The sequence below is a fragment of the Stenella coeruleoalba genome, assembly GCF_951394435.1.
Source record: "Stenella coeruleoalba genome assembly, chromosome: 7".
Classification (NCBI taxonomy): Eukaryota; Metazoa; Chordata; class Mammalia; order Artiodactyla; family Delphinidae; genus Stenella; species Stenella coeruleoalba.
In genome coordinates this window covers 120,199,562-120,220,956 of record NC_137153.1, presented here as the reverse complement: position 1 = coordinate 120,220,956, position 21,395 = coordinate 120,199,562, and the positions used below count along the sequence as shown (strand labels likewise).

At 58.1% G+C, this 21,395-nt stretch overlaps 1 protein-coding gene across 1 annotated transcript in view; it reads left to right on the top strand.

Annotated features, from left to right (window-relative positions):
- Positions 1-20,191: 20,191 nt before the first annotated feature.
- Positions 20,192-21,395, top strand: part of RXRA (retinoid X receptor alpha) — a 95,928-nt gene continuing 94,724 nt past the window's right edge. Inside the window, exon 1 of the mRNA XM_079926317.1 lies at positions 20,192-20,325. Coding sequence (XP_079782443.1) covers positions 20,298-20,325 — 28 coding nt within the window. The 5' untranslated portion in view covers positions 20,192-20,297. The remainder of the gene's footprint in view (positions 20,326-21,395) is intronic.

The following is a 21,395-nucleotide window of genomic DNA, read 5'->3' as shown; positions in this document are numbered from 1 at the left end:
TAGTTGTGGCGAGCGTGGGCTAATCTTCATTGCGGTGTGTGGGCTTCCCCTTGCGGTGGCTTCTCTTGTTGTGGAGCATGGGCTCTAGGTGTGCAGCCTTCAGTAGTTGTGGCATGCGGGCTCAGTAGTTGTGGCTCGTGGGCTCTAGAGTGCAGGCTCAGTAGTTGTGGCGCACGGGCTTAGTTGCTCCGTGGCATGTGGGATCTTCCCGGACCAGGGCTCAAACCTGAGTCCCCTGCATTGGCAGGCGGATTCTTAATCACTGTGCCACCAGGGAAGTCCCAAATTACATTTTTTAAAAAAGAGAAATTCTGCCCCTGGGGGACCCTCTCTCATCTCCCCGTGGCTCTGTGTTCTCAGAGGCTGACCCTTACGGATGGAATCCAGAGTTTGCTGCCCTCCAGCTTCAGAGGCAGGGTAGCAGGTATGGTAAGGATGTTGATTTCTCTCCAGAGAGCAGTGCCTGCCAGGTGCCCCCCACCCCAAGCCCACTCTGCCTCCGGATTCAGGTCACCACCCCTTCCCCCTTGCCCCTTCAAGCCTCGGGTGGTGACAGTCCTTGCTTCCAGCCCGGGTAGGGCCCTGCCTTTTGCAGTTTCCCACGTCTTTGCAAATCCTCCCCTTTATAAGCACTCCTCAAATTACTTTACTTGAAAGCACCAGTGAGGGGCCCCCCACTGATGGGCATCTGGAGAGGAAAATGGGCAAAGAACAGCTGACAAACTGCCTCTGCTCTTCCTGGAAGTTCTGTCTCTGTGAGGGGAAGCAGAGCTCCGATCAGTATTGTGGACGATAAGAACATGAGGCAGTGTTCACATACCCAGGTCGTAAAGGAAACGTAAATTCACACCCCAAGAGGACACCGAAAAAATTTGCCAAGAATTGAGTAAAAGTGGGTGCCGGTCCCTTCCCGGGATCACCAGGCTGTGTGGGCACGGCTGGATCAGGGTCCACAGCTGGCCCAAAGGCCATCTGGCAGCAGGGGTCAAGCCTGACAGTGAGCGCTCCTCTGACTCCTTGCCCCATGGGCACGGAGTCGGAAATAACCCGAGATGTACAGAGATGTACGGAGAAGGACATTCATCAGAGGTCCTTACTTCTAGGAAGATTTGAGTAAATTAATCGAAATCGGTCTGCTGGACCCCAGTGGAACCGTTATAAATGATAATTTGAGTATCTAATGAGACAGGAGAATGTGCATTATATAATTTTAATAGAAAAAAGAGGGCACAAAATGGTAAATATAGCGCGCTCTCTCGGTGAAAAACATGTGTATATGTGTATATTCACAGAAAACGAGACTGGTGGAAAAAACCAAAGTATTCATAATGATTACTTCTTCATGCTGGGATTATTGGTATTTTTATTTTGTCTGTTACCCTTTAGTTTTCTACATTCTCCAGACTTTCTCCAATGAATTACTTTTTTGTTTGTTTGTTTAAAAAGGAAAGAACTTAAAAATTCACACCACAGAGGACCAGTACAGACAGAAGTCACATCTGGGGCAGACTGCATTACATGACAACGTCTCACACACAGGCACATGTGCGCTGCACTCTACAGTTTCCAGATGTCTTTTCTCTGCATCATGGGTGGGGAAGGACCCCAGCAAAGGCTCCAGGGGCTGTGGTCACGGCCGGCTCTGGCCTGTCTCACTGTCGGTGATCTGTCCCCTCAGACTGGGTCGAAACGCCTTCCCCAGGCCTGACTCCTTTCAGGTGCTCTTCCTGTAAACCCTGTCGCTCTGCAAGGCGACACCGAGGTCTGATCAAGACAAGGAAGGCACGCCCCAGGGTCCTGAGTCTTCCCGAGCTGAGCTGGCATCTGGCTGGGGAGCCGGTGGGAACACTGGCAGACCTGCCAGGTCCCGGGAAATGTACACTCATTGCGCACCTAAAGCCACGGAAGAGGGAATTCCCTGGCAGTTCAGTGGTTAGGACTCAGCGCTTTCACTGCCGAGGCGCAGGTTCAATCCCTGGTCAGAGAACTAGGATCCCGCAAGCTGCACAGTGTGGCCAAAACACACACACACACACACACACACACACACACACGCGTACACACGCGTGCGCACGCACACACACACACAACAACAACAAAACGCAGGTCACCGAGAGCCGAATCAAAATGAAGGAACTGGGCTTCCCTGGTGGCGCAGTGGTTGAGAGTCCGCCTGCCGATGCAGGGGACACGGGTTCATGCCCCGGTCCGGGAAGATCCCACATGCTGCGGAGCGGCTGGGCCCGTGAGCCATGGCCGCTGAGCCTGCGCGTCCGGAGCCTGTGCTCCGCAACGGGAGAGGCCACGACAGGGAGAGGCCTGCGTACCGCAAAAAAAAAAAAATAAAATAAAATTAAAAATGAAGGAACCAAGAGACGGACAGGCAGCAAGGGGTGGATGGAGCACCCTGAGGCTACTTGGGGTCAGATAAAGCCCTGTGATTACGGTCGCGAGGGTTACAGAATGGAATGTAAAGGAAACAGGTTTTTAAGAGAAATCGTGGAGGAGATGAAGCTCTATAGATGGATAGGGGAGTTCCCAGGAGGCTGATGAAGCTTGACCGTTACATCCCTCACCTGCAGGGCCTGCTTCTGAGGCCCTGGACCTAATTTTGTACTTGCAGTTTTTATTTGTTTTCTTCAAGAGGCCTGAAAGCTGTGCACGCTTCCTCCCCTGCACAGTCTGGATCCACTTGACACGGGGGTCTGTTTGAGCCCCTGCGGAGGATTCCTGGCTTAGCGAGGGCACCACCTCTCCAGCCCATGGCTCACCTCTCTCCCCCGCCCCCTCTCCCCGTAGCGGGACCCCGGGAGCCTGGTGCGTTCTGTGGCCTCACTGGCCCCTCTCTTTCAGCTGGAAACACGCTTCCTCTGAGACATGCTGCATCCCTTCCTTGGGAGCCTCCACAGAGGTCCCTGGCTGGATTACGCCCCCAGCCCTGGCACCCCCACCCTTGGCCATCATTCCCCCGCCCTTGCCTAATGCCCATCCTCTATCACTGTAATTACCAAACCAGAAACCCCATTGACAGGGCCAGTCTCTGCCCTGGTCACTGTTGTGTCCCCAGCACTGGGCAGTGTGTCCACCACTCAGGAGATACTCAACAACTTCTTTCTCAATAGACACCAGAATCAAGGAATGGATGAAAGCAGACCCTCGCCAGTGCAGGTTGCCCTGATAGGTGCCTGGTGTAGGTCTCCAGAGCCTGTGGGGGACCTGAGTGGGCAGCATCCTTCCTGGAGGAATCCTCATCTAGGTCCTCCTGGCCCTTCTTTGTCGAGTCTCGTGGCCCGAGCAGGGCTTGGGCTCTGCAGAAGGACCACATCTTTCTCAGATTGCCACCCCCCTTTACAGAGGGGTCCTGTCCTACTTGCCCAGCTGACCCCCCTCTCTGCCCATTGGGGGCGTCCACCTAGGGCTCACTCAGAGGCTGCCAGCCACCCCAGGCTTGGCAGACGGGGGTGTCTGTGCCCCTTCCCACTGTCCTCCACCATCCCCGACACCTGGCCACTGAGATCATGTCCCCGCATCACAGCCCAGCCCCACGGCAGGTGGGCCTGCTGTATTCCGTGGACTTGCCGTTGTCGGTAACACGCTATTAAAAGTTGAAAATACATTTTCCGCCTGCCGATCTTTTTCTTTTTCATTTAGCAAACATTGATTTTTTTCCCCCTCCTGCAGATGGAATAGAAATGAAACCACACACGTCTCTTTGGGGTGATTTAGTTGTCAGAGCCGGAGGCGGTGGGCAGGCGTGGGCTTCTCTTGTCACCTCGTCCACAGGTCACTCCGTGACCTTGGACAGTCATTTAGCCTTTCTTGTCTGCCAGTCCCTCCCCCGCCCCCACCGGCTAGAAAAGGAGACCCCCAGCGTCCCTGGCCTGGAGAGTAGGAGGTTCTATTCAATAGCCGGAGGAGCCTCCAAGAGAGGTTCAGAGGAAACCTGTAAAAAAGCCAAGTTCAAGGTTGTGTCAACACCAAACACCATGAAGTGGCAATTATCCAATTAACTTGATTAGTGTAGACAGAACCACCAATGTCTGCCCGGCATACCCGCTTCCGCTCTATTCCTGAGCTTAGGCAGCTGCAGAAGAAGAGAGAGGATGTTGGAAACAAGAGACTGAGGCTCTCTGCGCCCCGATCTCCCTGACTCTAGTTTGGGGACGATAAAGCCTCCCCCACAAGGCTGTGGTGAGGACGCGTGCGCTAACCTCAGTAAGAGCTCTGGGAAGACTAGGGGAACCAGTGCTTAAAGGGAGCTCATGTGAGAGGGTGTGGTGCAGACCAACTTGCATCTTGGTGACCTGCTGTTTTTTTAATTCCGTGACTTTAGGTGCTTGAAAAGTGTACACTTCATGGGAACTTCTGTCTATCAGGGTCAGCATGGGCAAGGTGCTCTGTGCCTGGGTTTCTTCATCTGTTCCGTAGGGATTCTAACAGCCTTAGCCTCAGAGAGGTGCACGTACAGGTTGATGGTGGTCATGGTAAAGAGGAAGATGGTGGTGGTGATGGTGATGATGGTGGTGATGGTGATGATGGTGGTGATGGTGGTGATTATGGTAAAAAGGATGACGATGGTGGTGGCCATGAGGATGGTGAAGATGATGCTGGTGGTGACGATGATGCTGGGATGGAGATGATAAAACACCTTTCTCACGTGCTGACTGTACAGCCCACCGAGGAAACAGCCTTACCAGAGAGTCCTTACAAAAGTGATCCCTCCCCCACAGAGAGTGGAGTCAAATCCTTTTCCCTTGAATCTGGGCTGGCTCTATGGCTTGCTTAACCAATAGAACTCCAAGGAAATAATGCCATGTGACTTCCAAGGCTAGGTCAGATGAAGTCTTGCAGCCTCCTTGACCCCCAGACCTCTTAGGACATTCTGGGAGCCCTCAGCTATGCATAGTCTAGCTACCCTGAGAACACCCTGCTGCAGAGGCCATGTGGAGGTGATCTGGGTGACAGTCCCAGCTGAGCCCAGCCTCCTAGTCATGCAGTGAGGAAACAGACTTGAGAGTAAAGCCGTCCAGACCAGCCTGGTTGTCAGCTGAATAACACCAGGTGAACCCACCCAGTGCCACATGGAGCTGGAGGGTTGCCCAGTTGAACCCCAGTGGGATTCCTGGCCCACACAATCTTGAGGTTTAATAAAATAGATGCTGTGGGCTACTAAATTGGGGGGCAATGTGTAATGCAGCAATAGCTAACTGGAACTGGATGGCTCTGGTTCTCAGCCACTTCCTGGATGAACGTGAACCTACAGGTGGCTGCTTGGTTTGACATCACAGACCTGAGCGCCCGCCTGGACCTTGCCCTGCTATGGGGTCCACTTCAGACAAAGAGCAAAGTCAGCTTGGCTCCAACTTCCCAGCAAGGGGGAAGCCAGGTGTTCACAGAGCTGTAAAACGTCACCGAAGGAAGGCCCTGTGTGCCTGGAAGGAGCCCCAAACAGTGTGAGTCAAGAGCTCCCCGGTGGGGCACCACCGGCGGCCACAGGCACGTTCGCTCAAGGGCAGGGCAGCCCTGGCGGACACGATTGGCTGGAGGATGCCACCCAGGCAGCTCACAGGGGTCCCATGCTGACAACAGCCTGGCATTCTCTCCTGCCAGGCCCCGTTTCTGGGGGATTCACTGGCTGGTTGACTGAGGCTGCCCTGAGGGAAAGGGGAATAGAGAGGGAGGAGAGAGCAGGAGTCGGAGCTGCTGGCAGGTGGGCTGCCCCGGCTGCAACTCCTGCTGCCTCCTGTCCTCAGGCTGGAGGGGAAGAGGGGCTGGTGCCCCTGTGCACTGACTCTGGTTAGTTGTCAACTTCTATCAGAAAGCTTGATGAAATTTTGACTGGGATTGTGTCAAATCATTGTAGGGAAATTGTCATCTTATCCAGTATTCAGCCTTACAATCCATGAACATGGTACATTCTTCTATTTATTTAGATCTTTATTTCTTTTTCCCTCAGCACTATTTTGTGCTTTTCAACATAGAGATCTTGGACAAATGTTGTTAGATTTATTCTTAAGCACTTTATTTTTTGTGTGTTATTGTAAGTGGACTTTTTAAGACTTTATTTTCCAGTTGTTTGCTGCTAACATGTAAGAGTACAATAGATTTTTTATATTAACTTTGTATCCTATGACTTTGCTAAATCCCTTTATTGGTTCTTATGGTTGTTTTGTACATTCCTTGGAATTTTCTACATAAATCATCATATCATCCACAAATAGGGACAGTTTTACTTCTTTTCTGATATTTGTGTCTTTTATTTCTTTTATCTTGGCTTATAGCAATGTCTAGGATGGCCAGTACAATGTTGAACAGGAGTAGCAAGAGAACATCTTTGTTCCCAGTGTCAGGGAAACACATCAGTTTTTCACTGTTAAGAATGATGTTGACTATAAGCTGGTCTGTTGTAGATTCCCTGGATCAGTTTGAGGAAGTTTCCTACTATACCTAGTTTACTGAGAGTTTTTATAATGAATGGCTAGTGGATTTTGTCAAATGCTTTTTCTGAATCTTTTGAGAGAATCATATTTTCTTTTGAAATAATACGATTTTTCTCCTTTAGCCTGTTAATATGGTGAATCCTATTGTCTTTCAAATGTTAAACCAACATTGCATTTCTGAGATAAATCTCAGGGATTGAAATATTATCTCAATGAGATATTATCTTACAAGGTATTATCCCTTTTTTAATACTTTGGATTTAATTTGTTAATATTTTGGTATTTTATTAAATCTTTGAAAAATATTTGATATAAGATTTGAATGATTGCTAGAATTCATTAGTGAAACCATCTGGGCCTAGAGTTTTGAGATTATTTCTGATAAATTAAATTTCTTTAATAGCTATAGGGTTGATCAGATTTTCTATTCCTCTGTCAATTTTGGTAAGTTGTCTTTTCCAAGAAATATGTCCATTTCATCTACATTGTCATATTTTTTGGTATAAAATTGTATATAGAATTCTCTTATTAATATTTATAGGATCTGTAGTGATAACTCCCTTTCCATTCTGATACTGGTGATTTTTGTGCTCTCTCTTTTTTCTTGATCATTCTAAGTAGAGGTTTGTCAATTCTGTTGATATTTTCAAAGACCCAGTTTTGGCTTTGTCAGTTTTCTCTGTGGTTTGTTTCTATTTCGTGAATTTCTGTTAGTACCTTTATTACATCCTTCCTTCTACTTACTTTGGATTTAGTTTGCTCTTCTTCTTCTTTTTTTTTTTTTAATTATCCTAAGGTGAAAACTTAGGTCATTGGTCTTAGATCTTTCTTCTTTTCTGATATAATTATTTAAAGCTATAAGTTTCCCTCTAAGAACCGCTTTACCTGCATCCCAAAAATTTTGATATGTGGGGTCATTTTTCGATTGCAACTTTATTCCCAATATTTGGAGAGAACAGGCTGGATCCAGGAGTCACACCTAAGATTCCATTTCTGGGCATGAGGACAGAAACTGGCCTATGAAGCCATGAATTCCTTGGCCTGCTGTGGAAAGGGCGGGGATCTCCTGGCTTCTCACGAGGGCTCTATTCACCCCACCCAGCTCAGACCTCATCACCCGTCTCCTCCCCAAAGTCATGCTGCCAGGCTTCTGCCTGAGGCCATCTGTCCATCTTGCACTCCTCTTGTGTCACTGCTCCAGGCCGAGGTCAAACTGTCTTGTGTCAGCGTCCATTCATCTTTCTGGACCTCGGTTACTTCATGCATAAAGGCAATGTCATGGCTGCCATTATCCATCTTTCTATGAACTTAGACATCTGTCTTGCCTCCTCGTCTAGGCTGTGGGTCATTGCCTGAAGCCTGATACTCGTGACAACAGCACAGCTTACCATGCTTCCATCTCCTCACTGCCACCCCGGCAGAGTCTGTGCCCCATTTACAGATGGAAAGGAGGCTCAGACATGCTGGGGTCTTGTCCAGGCTCCCAGTCACAGGGCTAATCTCTGAAGGAGCAGGAAATCCAACACAGGTGTCTCTGCTGCCCAGAGCTGCGACCTTCCCTGATGGGCTGGGTGTGCTCTCAGTGCGGAAGTGGTGCCGCGTCCTCTTGTTCCAGCGGGAAGTGCTGGCCAGGGGTGGGGCTGGACCCTCTGCTTCAGCAGGGCCACCTCGTCCTGAAAAGACCCTAGCAAAGACGGCAGGCCAGCCAGTTGCGGGGTGGGGGTGGGGTTGCTCAGAAGTGTGGGTGCACTGCTTACGGGAAAAGAACCTGCTTCCTTCCTCAGCCATGAGGATAATTTGGGGAGTCTCTGGGAGTTTCCTTTTCTTCTTCCCACAGTCAAGTTTGACTTTATTTTCTTAAAGCAAATGTACTGAATGTTTGCTCTGTATGTGCACTGTGCCACACTCTTTGGCCCTGCAACCCCTTAAGGGGGTGGGGTTGGTGCTGGTTCCCATTTTACAGGTGAGGAAACTGAGGCTTAGAGAAGTGACTTGCCCAAGACACACAGCCAGACCCCAGGTCTGCCAGGCCCCACAGGACATGCCACAAGTCCTCCTATCCTGCCATGGAGTGCCCCGGAGACTTCGGGTGACTGAGACCCAGAGGTCTCTCCTTGTGGGTTCCACGTGGGAGGGGTGAAGCCATCAGGGCCCCGCAGGGCATCACCCTGGGCCAGTCGAGGCCTGTGCAGCCTTGTCGGAGATACCGGCACAGACGCCTGCCCAGAACCCCTTGGCAGCTCCAGACAGAGACCCTGGACGCCCCTGGGGGCAGTTACGGTGTTGTGGGCACCTTTCCTCATGGGACCCAGCAAACCCACTGTCTGTTAGAGGGTCCACTAGAATGAGACGCGAGGCTCAGTTAATTAGCACCCTTTGTAGGCGTCATTGGTCCAATCACAGCAGTGATACTTAGTAGGTATCGTGGACCTACTATGGGCCTGACCCTCTGCAAGCTGCATCTCGGACACTTACAAGGGCCTTCCTGGAAGGTCCTGGGGCCCTTGCTTTAGCCGGGGGGAAGCAGGGGCAGGGCAGCCAAGGTGCTCGCTTGGGCTCCACGGACTCATGAGGGGGCAGAGCAGGGATCCAAACGCAGGTCGCTTAGAAGGCCCAGCTCTCTCTGCACCTCCACCCCATGGGCCCCCAGTAAGGGCGCAGAGGGCTGCCTAGCTCACAGGAGAGCTGTGTGTCTGTCCAGGCTCCTTGGCCTGCGGACCCCGCTCAGCGGGGCCTGAAATCCGGCTTAGCTCTGAGCTTGACCGTACAACGCAGCCGCGTGGGGAGCAGCTCAGGGCTGGTGGTCTGACGGAGGGAGGAGAGGCAACACTAATTCGTCTTCAGGTGGCTGAAGAGGGCGATGGCAGGAGTGACAGGGCTGAGAAATCCTGTTAGTCCTTTGCTCAGCCCCGTCTGTCAAGTGGCGTCTAGACAAAGCCGCTCCCGGGGGCAGCGGGCATGATGAAGAGCTCAGGCCAGGCGGCAGGGACCTCGGAGAGGCGCTAATCCCTGCTGCTCGCTGGAGGGGGCGGGGCCAGAGGGAGGGCCAAGCCCCGCTCAGCTCCAGAGCTTGCTGGAAGCGCCTGAGGGTTGGAAGGTCTGGGAGCTGGCCTTGGGCGAGCCCCTGCCTTCTTCTGGGCCACGGAGTCCCATGTGTAAAATTGGGAGGAGGGAAAGAAGGCCTCCCGGGGACCAGAGTGGTCTGGGGGCTTCCCGAGTCCTGCCTGGAGCAGCTTCTCTCTAGTCCTCTGGAAGGTGATCAGGGCAGGGCGAGGCCGCAGGCTCTTCTTGGGGCGCAGGGCAGCGGGGGCCCCACAGCTGAGCCGACCTGGGCTGAGCTGGGGGTGGGTTCGTGCAGTAGTGCCCCCAACCTCCTCCTCCAGCCAGGTCTGACCAGCTTTGCCCTCTCGGAACCAGGCTCCAGCTGCAGACCATCCTGGACCGCATTCTGGGCGGTGCCCCAGGCCAGCCACTATATAAAGCAAGTCACAGCATCTCGAGCTGGTTTCCTCTGCAAAACGGAACCCATCGTGGCGTTTGTCTCTGCATACGAATGAAAGCGTCAGGGCAAGCCCTCAATGAACGCAGCACCTATAGCTTACTGTCACCTGAGGGTGGGTTCCCTGGGCTCGGACCCTCCCGGGGGGTCCACTCCCCCCTTTCCACAGCACTTTAGCTGGGTGACAGAGGCCCTTCCAAACCTGGGCCACTCCGACCTGCAGGGGCAGAGCCACTGCTCCCCACGGAGCATCCTGCCCCCCACCCCTGCCCCCCCGTAGTTGCCCTCACCCCACCCACCCGGCTGACCTCCCCAGCAGGAGGCTTTGCCTTCTTATGTCCCCTGGCCAGACCCTGGCCCCATGTCCAGGCACCTCAGAGCGCCGTGCCCTGACACCTTGTCAGAGGGCCCCAGAGCGCCTCCGGCTGTCTCTGATCCCGCATCTCCTTTTTCTCCTTGGCCTTATGTCCTGTCCCCTCTCTGGTCTGTGAGTGTCTGGTCCACCTCGGTGTGTGTCACACCACAGCGTCACCTGGAGATGGAGGGAGGGGGGCCTGGACCATGTGGTGTTCTCTTCCTCGTCGCCCCCTCCCCTTTGACCCTCGACCGCTGACTCCCCGGAGGCACCGCAGAGGGACGGTGGCGTTTGCGGGGTGCCAGGGTCCAGGGCACCGTCCTGCAGCTCAGAACGTCTTGGATGAAGCCAGCCATTCAGCTGAATCGGCAACAGACAGCCAGGAACAAAAACCAAGTGGCTTCTGCGTCAGCCTTTAAAACCACCAAAATGATCTCACTTGTCACGCTGTGGTCCAAATATTTTGCCCACTTAGACGAAACCTTCTGTGCTTGTGAAATTAAGTGTATTATTAATCTCACCTGGCCCGGTGACAAGGTGGGCAGATCAGATAAATAGCCCCGTAGCTGATCGAGCGGGTGAGAGTGTATCCTTATCAGTACAAAGTAGACGCGGGTGTTTCCGGCTCCACGCCGATGGAGGAGAGGCTGCCCGGAGATGGGGGTGGCAGGATGGTGGGGGCTGGGAGTCCCCCACAACGAGGAGGCTGGGGGGAGCAGTCGTGCATGGAGAGGAGACAAGACCACTGGCTTCCAGGGCCCATGAGGCTGTCACGGGGTCCACAGGGAGGTGGGAGCGGGCTGGGTCTTTGAGCTGAGCCGGGGTTGGCTACAGCACCAACAGTCAGATTTCAGATGCATTCAGACAGGCTTTTGTTAACCCTATTTTTTTCCCCGATTCTAAATGTGATAAAGGCTCATTACAGAGAAACGAAGAAAATTATAAGGGAGGATGTGCAAAGCTCCTGGCTCCATTGCTAGAACTCCCCACCAGTAACAAACGGGAGGAGGGGCTTCTTTCCTGAGTTCTGTGCATGCGTTTATAATTGGAATTTTTTTTCCCACTCGAAAGTGTATTGTTTTCAGCACACGCGTGTGCTCTATCGGAGCTGATCCTTTATTGCTGTTGTTTTTGTTTTTTGTTTGAGCTGCGCGGCATGTGGGATCTTAGCTCCCCGATGGAACCCGCACCCCCTGCATTGGAAGCGCGGAGTCTTAACCACTGTATCGCCGGGGAAGTCCCCGATCCCTTATTATTGAACAGACAGACGATCGTCGGGGCCCCTTGAGGCTGTTTCCCACCTTCCCAGCTGCCGCCAGGCCTCGTCTTCCTCGCTGAATCTCCCACTGTGTCCGTTTCCTTAGGACGCAGAGCAGCCGGCTTAGATTCGGGCGTGGCTCTCTCTCTGCTCCCGGTGAGGCCGCGACCGGGTCATCCCCAGGACAGAGCTCTGGCATCACACACCAGTGGGGTGAGGGGCAGCAGGCTTCGGTTGCAGAGGACGAAACTGAGGTTGGGGAGAGGACGGCCAGCAGACAGGCTGAACCGACCAGGGCACCTCCCTGAGTCTGAACCCTAGGAAGTGACACCGGTCAGGCTATCAGGGTGACAGTGTCCCGGTCGGCTAATGTTTCTCTGAACCTGGTGAGCCGAGAGGGCCAGCGGCTGGACTGCCGTGTGCCAGGAGTTCACGGGGCCAGCCTGGCCGGCCAGCTCCTCAGGACAGCCTGACACAGGCGAGGGCGGTGCTGTGTGGGGACAGCAGCTTCCCCAGGTGTTCTGCCTCACCCTCCCTGCCCAGGGGTGATAGGAGTGCAGCTGGCAAGGCGAGAGCTCACCTCTGCTGGTGTCCCTGTGCCCTCCCAGCCAGCCCTGAGCAGCCCCAAGGGCCTGCTGGGAGTTCCCCTGGGCCTTCCCAAGCGTATGCTTCTTAAGACCTGAGACCCAGGGGCCAGAGCAGCAGAGCACTGCTCGAGGGGCGGAGCCCTTAACCAGCTCAGCTCCAAGGGCCGGAGCCACGGCCGTCTCCCCAGCTGTGGGCGTGGTGTGGGCAGACTCACCTGAAATGGGCCTGTCCTCACCCAGAGGCACGGTGCCCTGCAACATCAGGGACCCGCATCTAAATGCTAGGACGATCTGGAAATTTCTGGCCATGAGGCTTAAACCGGGTGATGCTGGGACCTGGCCTGGGTGAGCTCGACTGGACTCTGGGTGGAGTGCCTTGGGGGGTGATGGGTGTGAGATGCACCCTAACAGTGACCACGGAGGCTGGGCCCAGCCGGGCTTGATGACCCAGTCACCCAAGCGGTTTCTTGCCTGCTCGCTCAGGCCAGGCCCAGGAGGGGCTTCGTGACTTGATCTCGTTCGGTCCACCCTGGGCACCACAGGATCAGCCCCGTCATCCCCCCTTAGTGGGGCTTCCCTCCTGATTCGGGGGCTGGGCTGGCCCCTCAGAGGTGGGGGACTAGTGGGCAGGCTCCGGAGCCCCAGTTGGCCTCGACCAGGGCGTGGCCCTGCCCCATCTCACCCCTGCCTCCCTCCCTGGGGCCTGGGAGGAAAGGGCCTTGCTGCTATGCCCACCTGAAGACACTGGATCCCGGCAGCTGTCCAGGCCATGCGTGGGACCCCTGACCGCCTGGTTTTCGTCCCCCGTCCTGTGTCGCCATCACCCCGGGGAAGGTGGGAGCCCTGTTGCTCACATCCCTGGAAGAGATGAGGACGGAGTGACCAGAGCGGGGGCAAGGGGAGGGCGGCCCACTGCACACAGGGTCCGGGGCTCTAGGGTGAGGCCAGGAGGACCCCCGGGTTGCAGAAGCAGACGACGAAGCAGAAACCCCTGTCCTGGGAACGTATTGGTGGAGGTGCCTGGTGGGCGCCCACACGTGGCTAGTACCGCCTGGAAGCAGGAGGTGGGGAACGTGGATGGCAGGGGCCCAGGGGGAGTGGGCTTCCCTGAGGCGGTGATGGAGGACCGCGCCTGTGGCCGGGGAAACGCCTTCATCAGCACCGCCCCGGCCCGGGGCTCACCTTTCCTGTCCGTCCGTCTTACCTGTGAGGGTGACGTCCCCCTTCCTGGGCCAGCTGCAGGCAGGTGGGTCTGGGCTCTCGCTCTGGGCAACATTTCCAGACCAGCCCCTCTTTTTCAGGACAGCTCAGAAGCGGCTCCTCTGGGGAGAAGGGACCCCGGTTTGCGGGAGAAACAAAGGCCAATAGTCATCATCGGCCTGGGGGTGGGGCTCCTCCAAAGGGAGCTCTGGGGCCTGGGGGCAGGTGGGTGGGACCAGGTGGGGTGGGGCGTGGTGTGGGTAACGGTGGAGGGGGTTAAACAACCCCCTGGAGATTCTCTCAGAGCTAAGTCTTTGGGTTCTTCCCAAAGCAAACCCTCAAAGCCTTGCTCAGGGTACATGCCCGACCCAGGGGCCGGAGACTCATTGTACTGATGGGTAAACCGAGGCCCTGGGAGGGAAAGGTGGTTTTTCTAAGTGCAGATGGACGGAGATGTAAACAGGGATCCTGAGGGCCCACCCCCAGGCTTGCAGGAGCCACTGCCGCGATGGTGGGAGCCTGGCCCCTGAAAACAGCATATCCTCCTTCCTCCCCGCCCTCCCTCCGTGAATAGTTTGAGCTCCCACGATGTCCCGGGTCGGTCCCATCCCCAGGTCCCCAGCCTCGGCGAGCTTGCAGGCCGGTGGGAATGGCAAGGAATGGGACCTCACGGAGGGATAGAGAGGGTGCGGGCTGTCGTGGGGCACAGAGACGGCCCAGCCTGGCTCAGGGGCGTGTGTCGGGGGCGGTCGGCCGCCTGCCTACAGGGGCTGCTTTGGGGCTGCACCTTCCAGTGGAATGCAGAGTGGCCGGTGTGGACGACGACGGTCAGAGCTGCCGTCTGCCTGGGATGGGGGCGGCCTGTGGGCAGGCCGGGCGCTGGCAGGAGGGAGATGACTCGGTGGGGGGCGGGCCTGGCTGGTTTTCTTAGGAGCTTGGACTTTATCCCGAGGGGAATGGGGAGCAGGAAAGGGTCTCTAAACTGGGAGTGACCTGATGGGGCGGGGGGATGAGGGTGGCGCCAGGGCTCTGCTCTACGCTGGGTGGATGGAGGCTGAGGACAGGCCCATCAGGCAGGGGTCTCCGGCCAGCGAGGGTGGGGCCTGGGCCTTCTGGGGCCTCCTCTGCGGGGGTGGCAGCTTCATCGGACCCTGAGCTGCAGCCTGGAGTCAGGCCAGGCCCTCCTGGGACGCTGCTGGCCGAGTGCTGCAGAACAGCGTGTGCCGGGCAGTCTTTGCCCCAGGGGTGGCGGTCTGAGGGTGGCGGACCCACGTTTTCAGGGAAGGTTTCTCTGGATGCAAGCACAAGGAGCGCGGGGCAAACTCCTCCGCTACTTTCCCATTCCTCAACGCGCAAGGACTCCTCTTTACGGCCGCTATCAAGATCCGCTCGCATCTCCCTGTTGCCGCAGTGGCCGCAGGTACAATATTTAAACCACGTTGGTGGATGACAGAGACGTAGGATATTTTTAATCCCAACAGGCTATGAGGGTTCATATCATGTCTGCCAAATAAATATTCTGAATCATGTCCCGTTATCTTTTTGGGGGCAAGTTGACTACAGCAGTGAGATCGCGCACAGCGGCTCTGCCCTGTTTATCCACCTCTCGTGCACACGTATGTATACAGAGAGAGATTTATGTAGCAGTTGTCGATAATAAATGCTCCCGGTAAAACACATTATCTTCTTGCGGTGTCTGGAGAGGGGCACGATGGAGGGGAGCCAGGGAGGGGCAGGCCATCTTCAGAGCCAGGCCCAGGATGGAATCGGCACCCCAGGCTGGGACTCTTGGCCTGAGCCCTTCTCCTGAGCTGCTGGTATAGGTCAACGTTGATGTCCCTGTTGATGTTCTCATTTCATATAAAAAAGGCTCCATGATTAGCTCGCTGTTTTCTTCCATTTCATAGAAGAAGAGACTGAGGTTCAGAGAGGGCCGTGTGAGAACTGGTGGCTGAGCCAGGGGAGGCTTCCTCCTCCTGGTACCCACCCTAGCACCCAGTTTTCCAAGTCGGCTGCCTGGCCCTTCTCTCTGGACTCGGGTCTCACCATCCACACACCAGTGAGAAGCAGGGAGGTGGGGCAGTTCACTGTGAAGGCAAGAGGCTGAGGTGGGTGGTTGTCCTAAGGGGGTCTGACCATCAACCTCTATTGTGAATCTGTTGACTTCAGTGCTGGAGCCGCTGCATGACCTGGAGCCAGTCACTGCTCCCCTCTGGCTCAGTATCATCATCTGAAATGGGGAAGCAGGAATCTGTCTGCAGGGCTGGGGTGGAGTTGGTGGAGAGTCCCCAGGAAACACCAGTGTCTTCCTCTGCTGGCTTGGAACCCTCCGGACCACCTGGCACACTCTAACCCCCTGAGCTGCCTCCCACTCCTCCTTTCCCCCCTCCCCCGTCATCTGTGACTCCTTCCAAGTGGCCTTGGGGTTTGGAGGGAGCATCTTGTTGGAGGCCTCTGGAAGGATCCCACCAGCTCTTGCCTGGAGCTGCCCCGAAATCCCGGTCTTTGTTCACACAGCAGCCCCTATCCCCTTAGGCCTGTCTCACATGAACTGGTTTGCCCAAACTGCCTTTCAGCTCCCAGAGGTTTGGAAACAGGCTCGCACACGATGGAGGGAAGCTGGCCGCCTTCAGTGCATCTCATTGAAACAGAGCCTAACCTTTCTCTGGCCTCCTCTGGTCTGGGTGTGTGGGGCTGGCTGTCCTTCAGGGCTGGCAACTGCCCGTTGATGGGAGCAGACATTTCACAGAAGGCGTCCTCTCCTCCACTGCATTTCCACCTCCCCCCCGCCCCAATCCCTTCTCTTCTCCCTACTAAGCAGGACAGACTAGAGGCTGAGGGTGGACACGTAGCTTTCCCGCACTCCCCCACACGGTGGAGAGACAGGGCAGGACTCAGGGCAGCTCCATCTGTCTCGCCATGTGAGCTCAGGTGAGCCCTTGCCTCTCTGGGCTTCATCCCCACCTCCTAGCTTGAGTCATCTGTCACCAGGGATAGAGACTGTCGCCCCCAGAGGAGCCACAGAGATGGTGAGAAAGTGCCCTCCGGGCTGGGGGACTTTGGGACAGGCTGGAGGGCCTAAGCCCCTGCCCTGCCTGATGGGGGCCAAAGGCCCCGACCGCCGGCGAGATCCTGCCGGTTGCCAGTTTGGGATCACACGGACACTCCCTTGGGTGAAGGAACCGGAAGCAGCTGCGGTGCCCCTTGGTGCCCCAGCAACTGCTGGGAGCCGCCCACCCAGACGCCAGCCTTGGGGGCTCCAGCCTGGCAGACACCGGCCTTTAAAAATATTATTCACCAAGTGATTCCAGAGATGGTTTACAAGACTGAGCTGAGACAGGCGCATGGACAAAACCAAAGTACCTTAAAAAGCATCCTCCGGGAGGGGATAAAAAGCCCCAAACAAAAAACAAAACCCTCTCAGATCCCAGGTTGTAAATAGATGGATATTACTATAAAAATAGTTTTGGCTGCAGGAGCACATGGCAGGAAGGCTGGGGGTGGTTTTTTCCATGGTTAGCTCGGACCTGGCGACTCCAAATGGGGCAGCCACCGTCCCGGGCGGTGTCCTGTGGGATCGTTTGCACCAAGGCGCCCCAGCTCGAGGGGGGAGTGCGAAATAGAAATAACAAGCAGCACACACATTTTCCGTCAGGGAGCCCGGGTGTTTGCCCCCCTCCACAGCCGGCTCCCCTCCCCATTCCGAGCCAGCCGGCTCCTGGAACACCCCTGCCCCCTGCCACTCCCGAAGCCCTGCAGATGGGAAGGGGAGGCCGAGAGCAGCTCGACATCCGTAGGCGCTGAGGATGGGTTGGAGCCAGGTCTGCGTGGCTCTGGACCCCATGTTCCCTTCACTGTCCATGCGGTCTCGCGGTCTCCTGGAGCCCTGGGCGAGGCTGGGGCTGGGGGACACCTTCGTAGGTCTCTCTTAGGAACAGAGGCCCCTCTTGCAGCCTCGGCAATCTGGGTGCCTGTGCCTTGCCCGGCGTGAGGAACCCATATGGAAGTTTGCCTGTGTGTGTCTCCCTGGCTCCAAGTGCCAACAGTTCCAAAGGGAGTCTCGAGTTTTCCAGGGCAAGGGGGAAGGGGCTGGGGGAGGGTGGATGTGTCTTATTTCCCCCCTGGGCCGGGGCTGCCAGAGGGCCTAATTCACCGTCTTATAATAATAGTGATAACAGTAGTGGCAGTAACTATCACGAACCTCCTCGGGCCCAGACTCTTCCAGCATTACCTTGTTTAGTCATCTCCATGACTCAGCAGGAGGGGGTGGCCATGCCCACTTTACAGATAAGGAGACTGAGGCACAGGGAAGGGAGTGACCTGGCCAGGCCACACGTATGGTAAGAGGCAGAGCTGGGATCGGCCCTTGCCTGTTCATCTGGGACCACACCTCCACATGAGTTCCCTGAGCACTGGGTCTGGCCCCTTGGTAAAGGCTTAAGTGACGTTTGTTGAACGAACGACTGATCCACAGCGATGGAAGCACACCCCCGACCCGTCCTCATCCAGCAGAGCACAGATGGGCTGTCCACACAGGATGTGACCGGAAGGCAGTGCTGCACCGCAGGTCACTGGGGGGCCCGGGGGGCCTGTGCAGGCTCACACCCTCAGTGGCCCAGGGGTTCCAAGGACAGGCCTTGGGTTCAAACGCTGGCTTCGTCCTCACTGCAGCGTGACCTGTTCCGTCGTGTCGCCTCTCCCAGCCTCGCTGTCCTCATCAGTTGGGTGGGCTGGCAGTGCCCCCTGCCCATGGGTTGCTGGAGCTCTCCTCCTCGTGCCCAGTGGGGCCCCCGAGTGGCGAGGGCATCTGGCCTCTTCTTCTCCGGCAGGAGTGGCGAGGTCTGATGCGGGTCAGGACAGTCCGGGAGGATGGGGTTCAGACGGGCCACTGATGCTGTCTGTGGCTAGGGCCACGCCAGAGGTGACGGAGACAGGCCTGAGAACTGGGGCTGGCACACGGCACACACCCCAGACGTGTCAGCACCCGTTTGCTCCTTCTCATCCTTTCCCTGGGTGCTTGCCTGCCCCCAGCCCTGGCAGGAGGAAATCAGTTGTAGAAGCGGGTGGCTGTGCTGGGGGAAAGGGGGAGTGCGTTTGTTGTGATGACAGCAGATGAGGACCACACTTACACAGGCTGATGCTGGAGGGAGGGCAGATGGGTCGGCGGCCCAGGAGCCAGCAAAGACAGGGCTTTCTCCGTGAGGGGATGGGGCACGGATCAAGCAGAAGCCAGGGGACAGGACAAGCCTGGGCTGTGGCCTGTGCTGGGGGAGGGAGGGCTCCCCAGCCAGCACTCGTCCCACAGCGCCCCGCCTCAGGATGCTCCAGGTGACCCAAGGGCCTCCCTCCTGGAAGGGTCTCAATGGCCTTGGTGGGATCCAGCTCCTGGCTGTCCAGTAGGAGGTGGGCCCGCTGCTCCCCCATTCCACAGAGGGGAAACTAAAGCCCAGAAGGGTGGTGAGGCTGGCTCGAGGTCACACAGGTGACAGTGGTGCACCCCGCAGTAGGACCCCCTCTCTTGTGAAGGGCAGTGGTTGTCCCTGGGCAGCGGTGACGGCCATCCACAGTCATCACCTCCCTATCAGTGCCCCCTGGCCCGGGGGCCACCACGTGCAGCCTGTGTGACCTTGGTAAGCCCCTCTGCCCCCACCCCCACCCCAACGAGCCTGGGTCACCACCGGGAATATGGGTCTAGCAGGGGTCTGTGAGGAGGGCGGCTCAGCGCTGGGCGGCCGGACACGGCGACGGCACGGCAGCGCCTGGCCTGCGCCTGCTCAGGAGGCTCGGCTCCGCGCAGGTAACTCATACCGAAGCCCCAACTCCAGCAGCCCGAGCGGTCGGGACAGGCGTCCTTCCTTTCGCTTTTAAACAAACAAGTCATGAATTTAAAAGCCAGGGCAGAGAACTGTCCAAGGCGTAAAAATAGCCACCGGTCACTAAGTCAGCACCCAACTCGCGGCAGCTGGTCCCCAGCCTGGTGCCTTTAAAGAGGGCTCCCAGAAGCCAGGGCCACAGTGCAGCAGAAGCGGGAGCCTCTCCTTCCCGGGGGGCCAGGGGAGGGTCCGTGGGGGCGGGGCCGGGGTGCCCTTCGATCTCTGCTTGCCCTGAGTGTGAAAGTCGGGGGCGGACTGGGGGCTCCAGAAAATAAAACACTCCCCAGATGACGGAGCCGAGCCTGTGCTCCCGCGTCGGGGCTCACGGCCACTCAGGGCCTCAGTTTCCCCACGTGCCGGCCAGGGTCGGCGCGCAGCGCGGCCGGCCGCTTTGTGCGGCCGCCCAGACAATGGCCCGGCCGTGCCGGTCGCTCCAGCCAGGCTCTCCGCCTGCTCCGCCGGGTGGTTTTTTTGGGGCAGGCCGGGGAGGGAATACTGCTCCCGCCCCGCCCCCCCGCCGCCCCCCCCCGCCCCTGCGCCCCCGACGCCCCCGCCGCCCCCGCGCGGCTCCGGGGAACCCCTGGTGGAGGGAAACTTGCAAGTTTGCACCGCTCGCTTGCTCGCTCGCAACTCGGCGGCTGGGCGGGCGGCGCGCGGGGGGCGGGGGGCGCGCTCCGGGCTGACGAGGTGGGGGCGCGGAGGGGGCAGTCCGCTCCGGGCGGGCGGGGGGACCGGCGGGGGGTGCGCTCCGGGCGCGCAGGCCGGGCGGGCGCGCAGGCCGGGCGGGCGGCGGCGCTGCGCCGAGTCCGCGCCCGTCGCGGGCCCCCCGCCGCCCCCCCGCCGGCGCCGCAGCGGTCGGAGCGGGGCGCGGGCGCGCGCGGCGGGGGCGCGGGCGCGGGCGCGCGGCGGCGGCGCGCAGCACAAGTAGTTTACATTGTTGGGCGACTTTTGCAACAACTCGCCGCGCCGCGGCCTCCGCGCGCCGCCGCCGCCGCCGCCGCCGCCGGCTCCCGCCGCCCGGGCCCGGCCGGCCGCGCCGGGGGCCGCCGCGCTCGTCCGCCTCCCGCCGCGAGGTCGCCGCAGACATGGACACCAAACATTTCCTGCCGCTCGGTGAGTGATCGCGGGCGGCGGCGGGGGCGGCGGCGGCGGGGCGCGTTCCCGGCGCGCGCGGGGGCCCCGGCTAGACCCGCTCCCCCAGCCGGCCCGCGCGGAGTTGGGGCGCCGGGCGGGAGCGGGTGGGCCGGGCAACTTTTACCCGGGCCGGCCGGGCTGGGAGGGGGCGAGGGCGGCTGGCGGCCCCCCGGCCCGCGCCGGGCCGCCGACTTGGTGGCGGAGCGGGAGTGGGCAGCGGGCGGGCGGCGGGGCCGGAGGGGCAGCCGGTCGGCTGGAAGCGGGGGGGGGCTCCTGGCCCCTCCTGGCAGCGGCCCGCGACCCCCGCCCGGGCGCCCACCTCCAGCGGGGCGGCGCAACTTGTGCGCTCCTAGCCTTCAGCCGCCCTGGCATCGGGACGGCCTCTGCGCCGCCGCCTGGGCTGCCGAGTCCAGCAGGCCGCCGGCCCTGGAACACTCCGGACTCCTCCTCCCCCAGAGGAGCCCGGGCGCGGGTGGGCAGGGTCGCCAAGGGGCCGTAAGACCGGGAACATCAAACCTGGGGCCCCATTCCAGAAATGGGGCCCCTCACTCTGGCGCACCAGAGTGTTCTCCGGGCGTTCTCTGGAGCTGGCCCTGCACTTGGGGTGGACACCCTAGAGGCACGGAGGGCCGGTTTTCCTGTTCTCCCACTGCCATCCCACCCAGCGGCTTCCCTGCCCCGGACTGCTCTCCAGTTCAAGGCCTGGACCCACGGAGGAGGAGGAGGGGGCATGGCCAGGTGCCCCGAGCCGTCGTCCTCCCTAGGGTTTGGGAGCCAGTGAGAGGCCGGGAAGGGGGGAGGGGGTGGGGAGACTTTATAAATGAGCCCGGGAAGGATATTAATTTGGTGGTGGGGCCGGCAGCTAGGCTGTCAGTCTGGGTGAAGGATTTGTGCTGAATGGAAATTAGAGCAGCTGATTATGAATGAAACCCGCGGTCAATTGCCCCTCCTGCCTGCCCACCCTCCTGCAGCCCGGGGTGCAGTTTGGCCACCGGCTTGGCTGCCAGAGCTCAGCACAGCTGCAGGGACGTTTGGTGAGACGGGGAGGT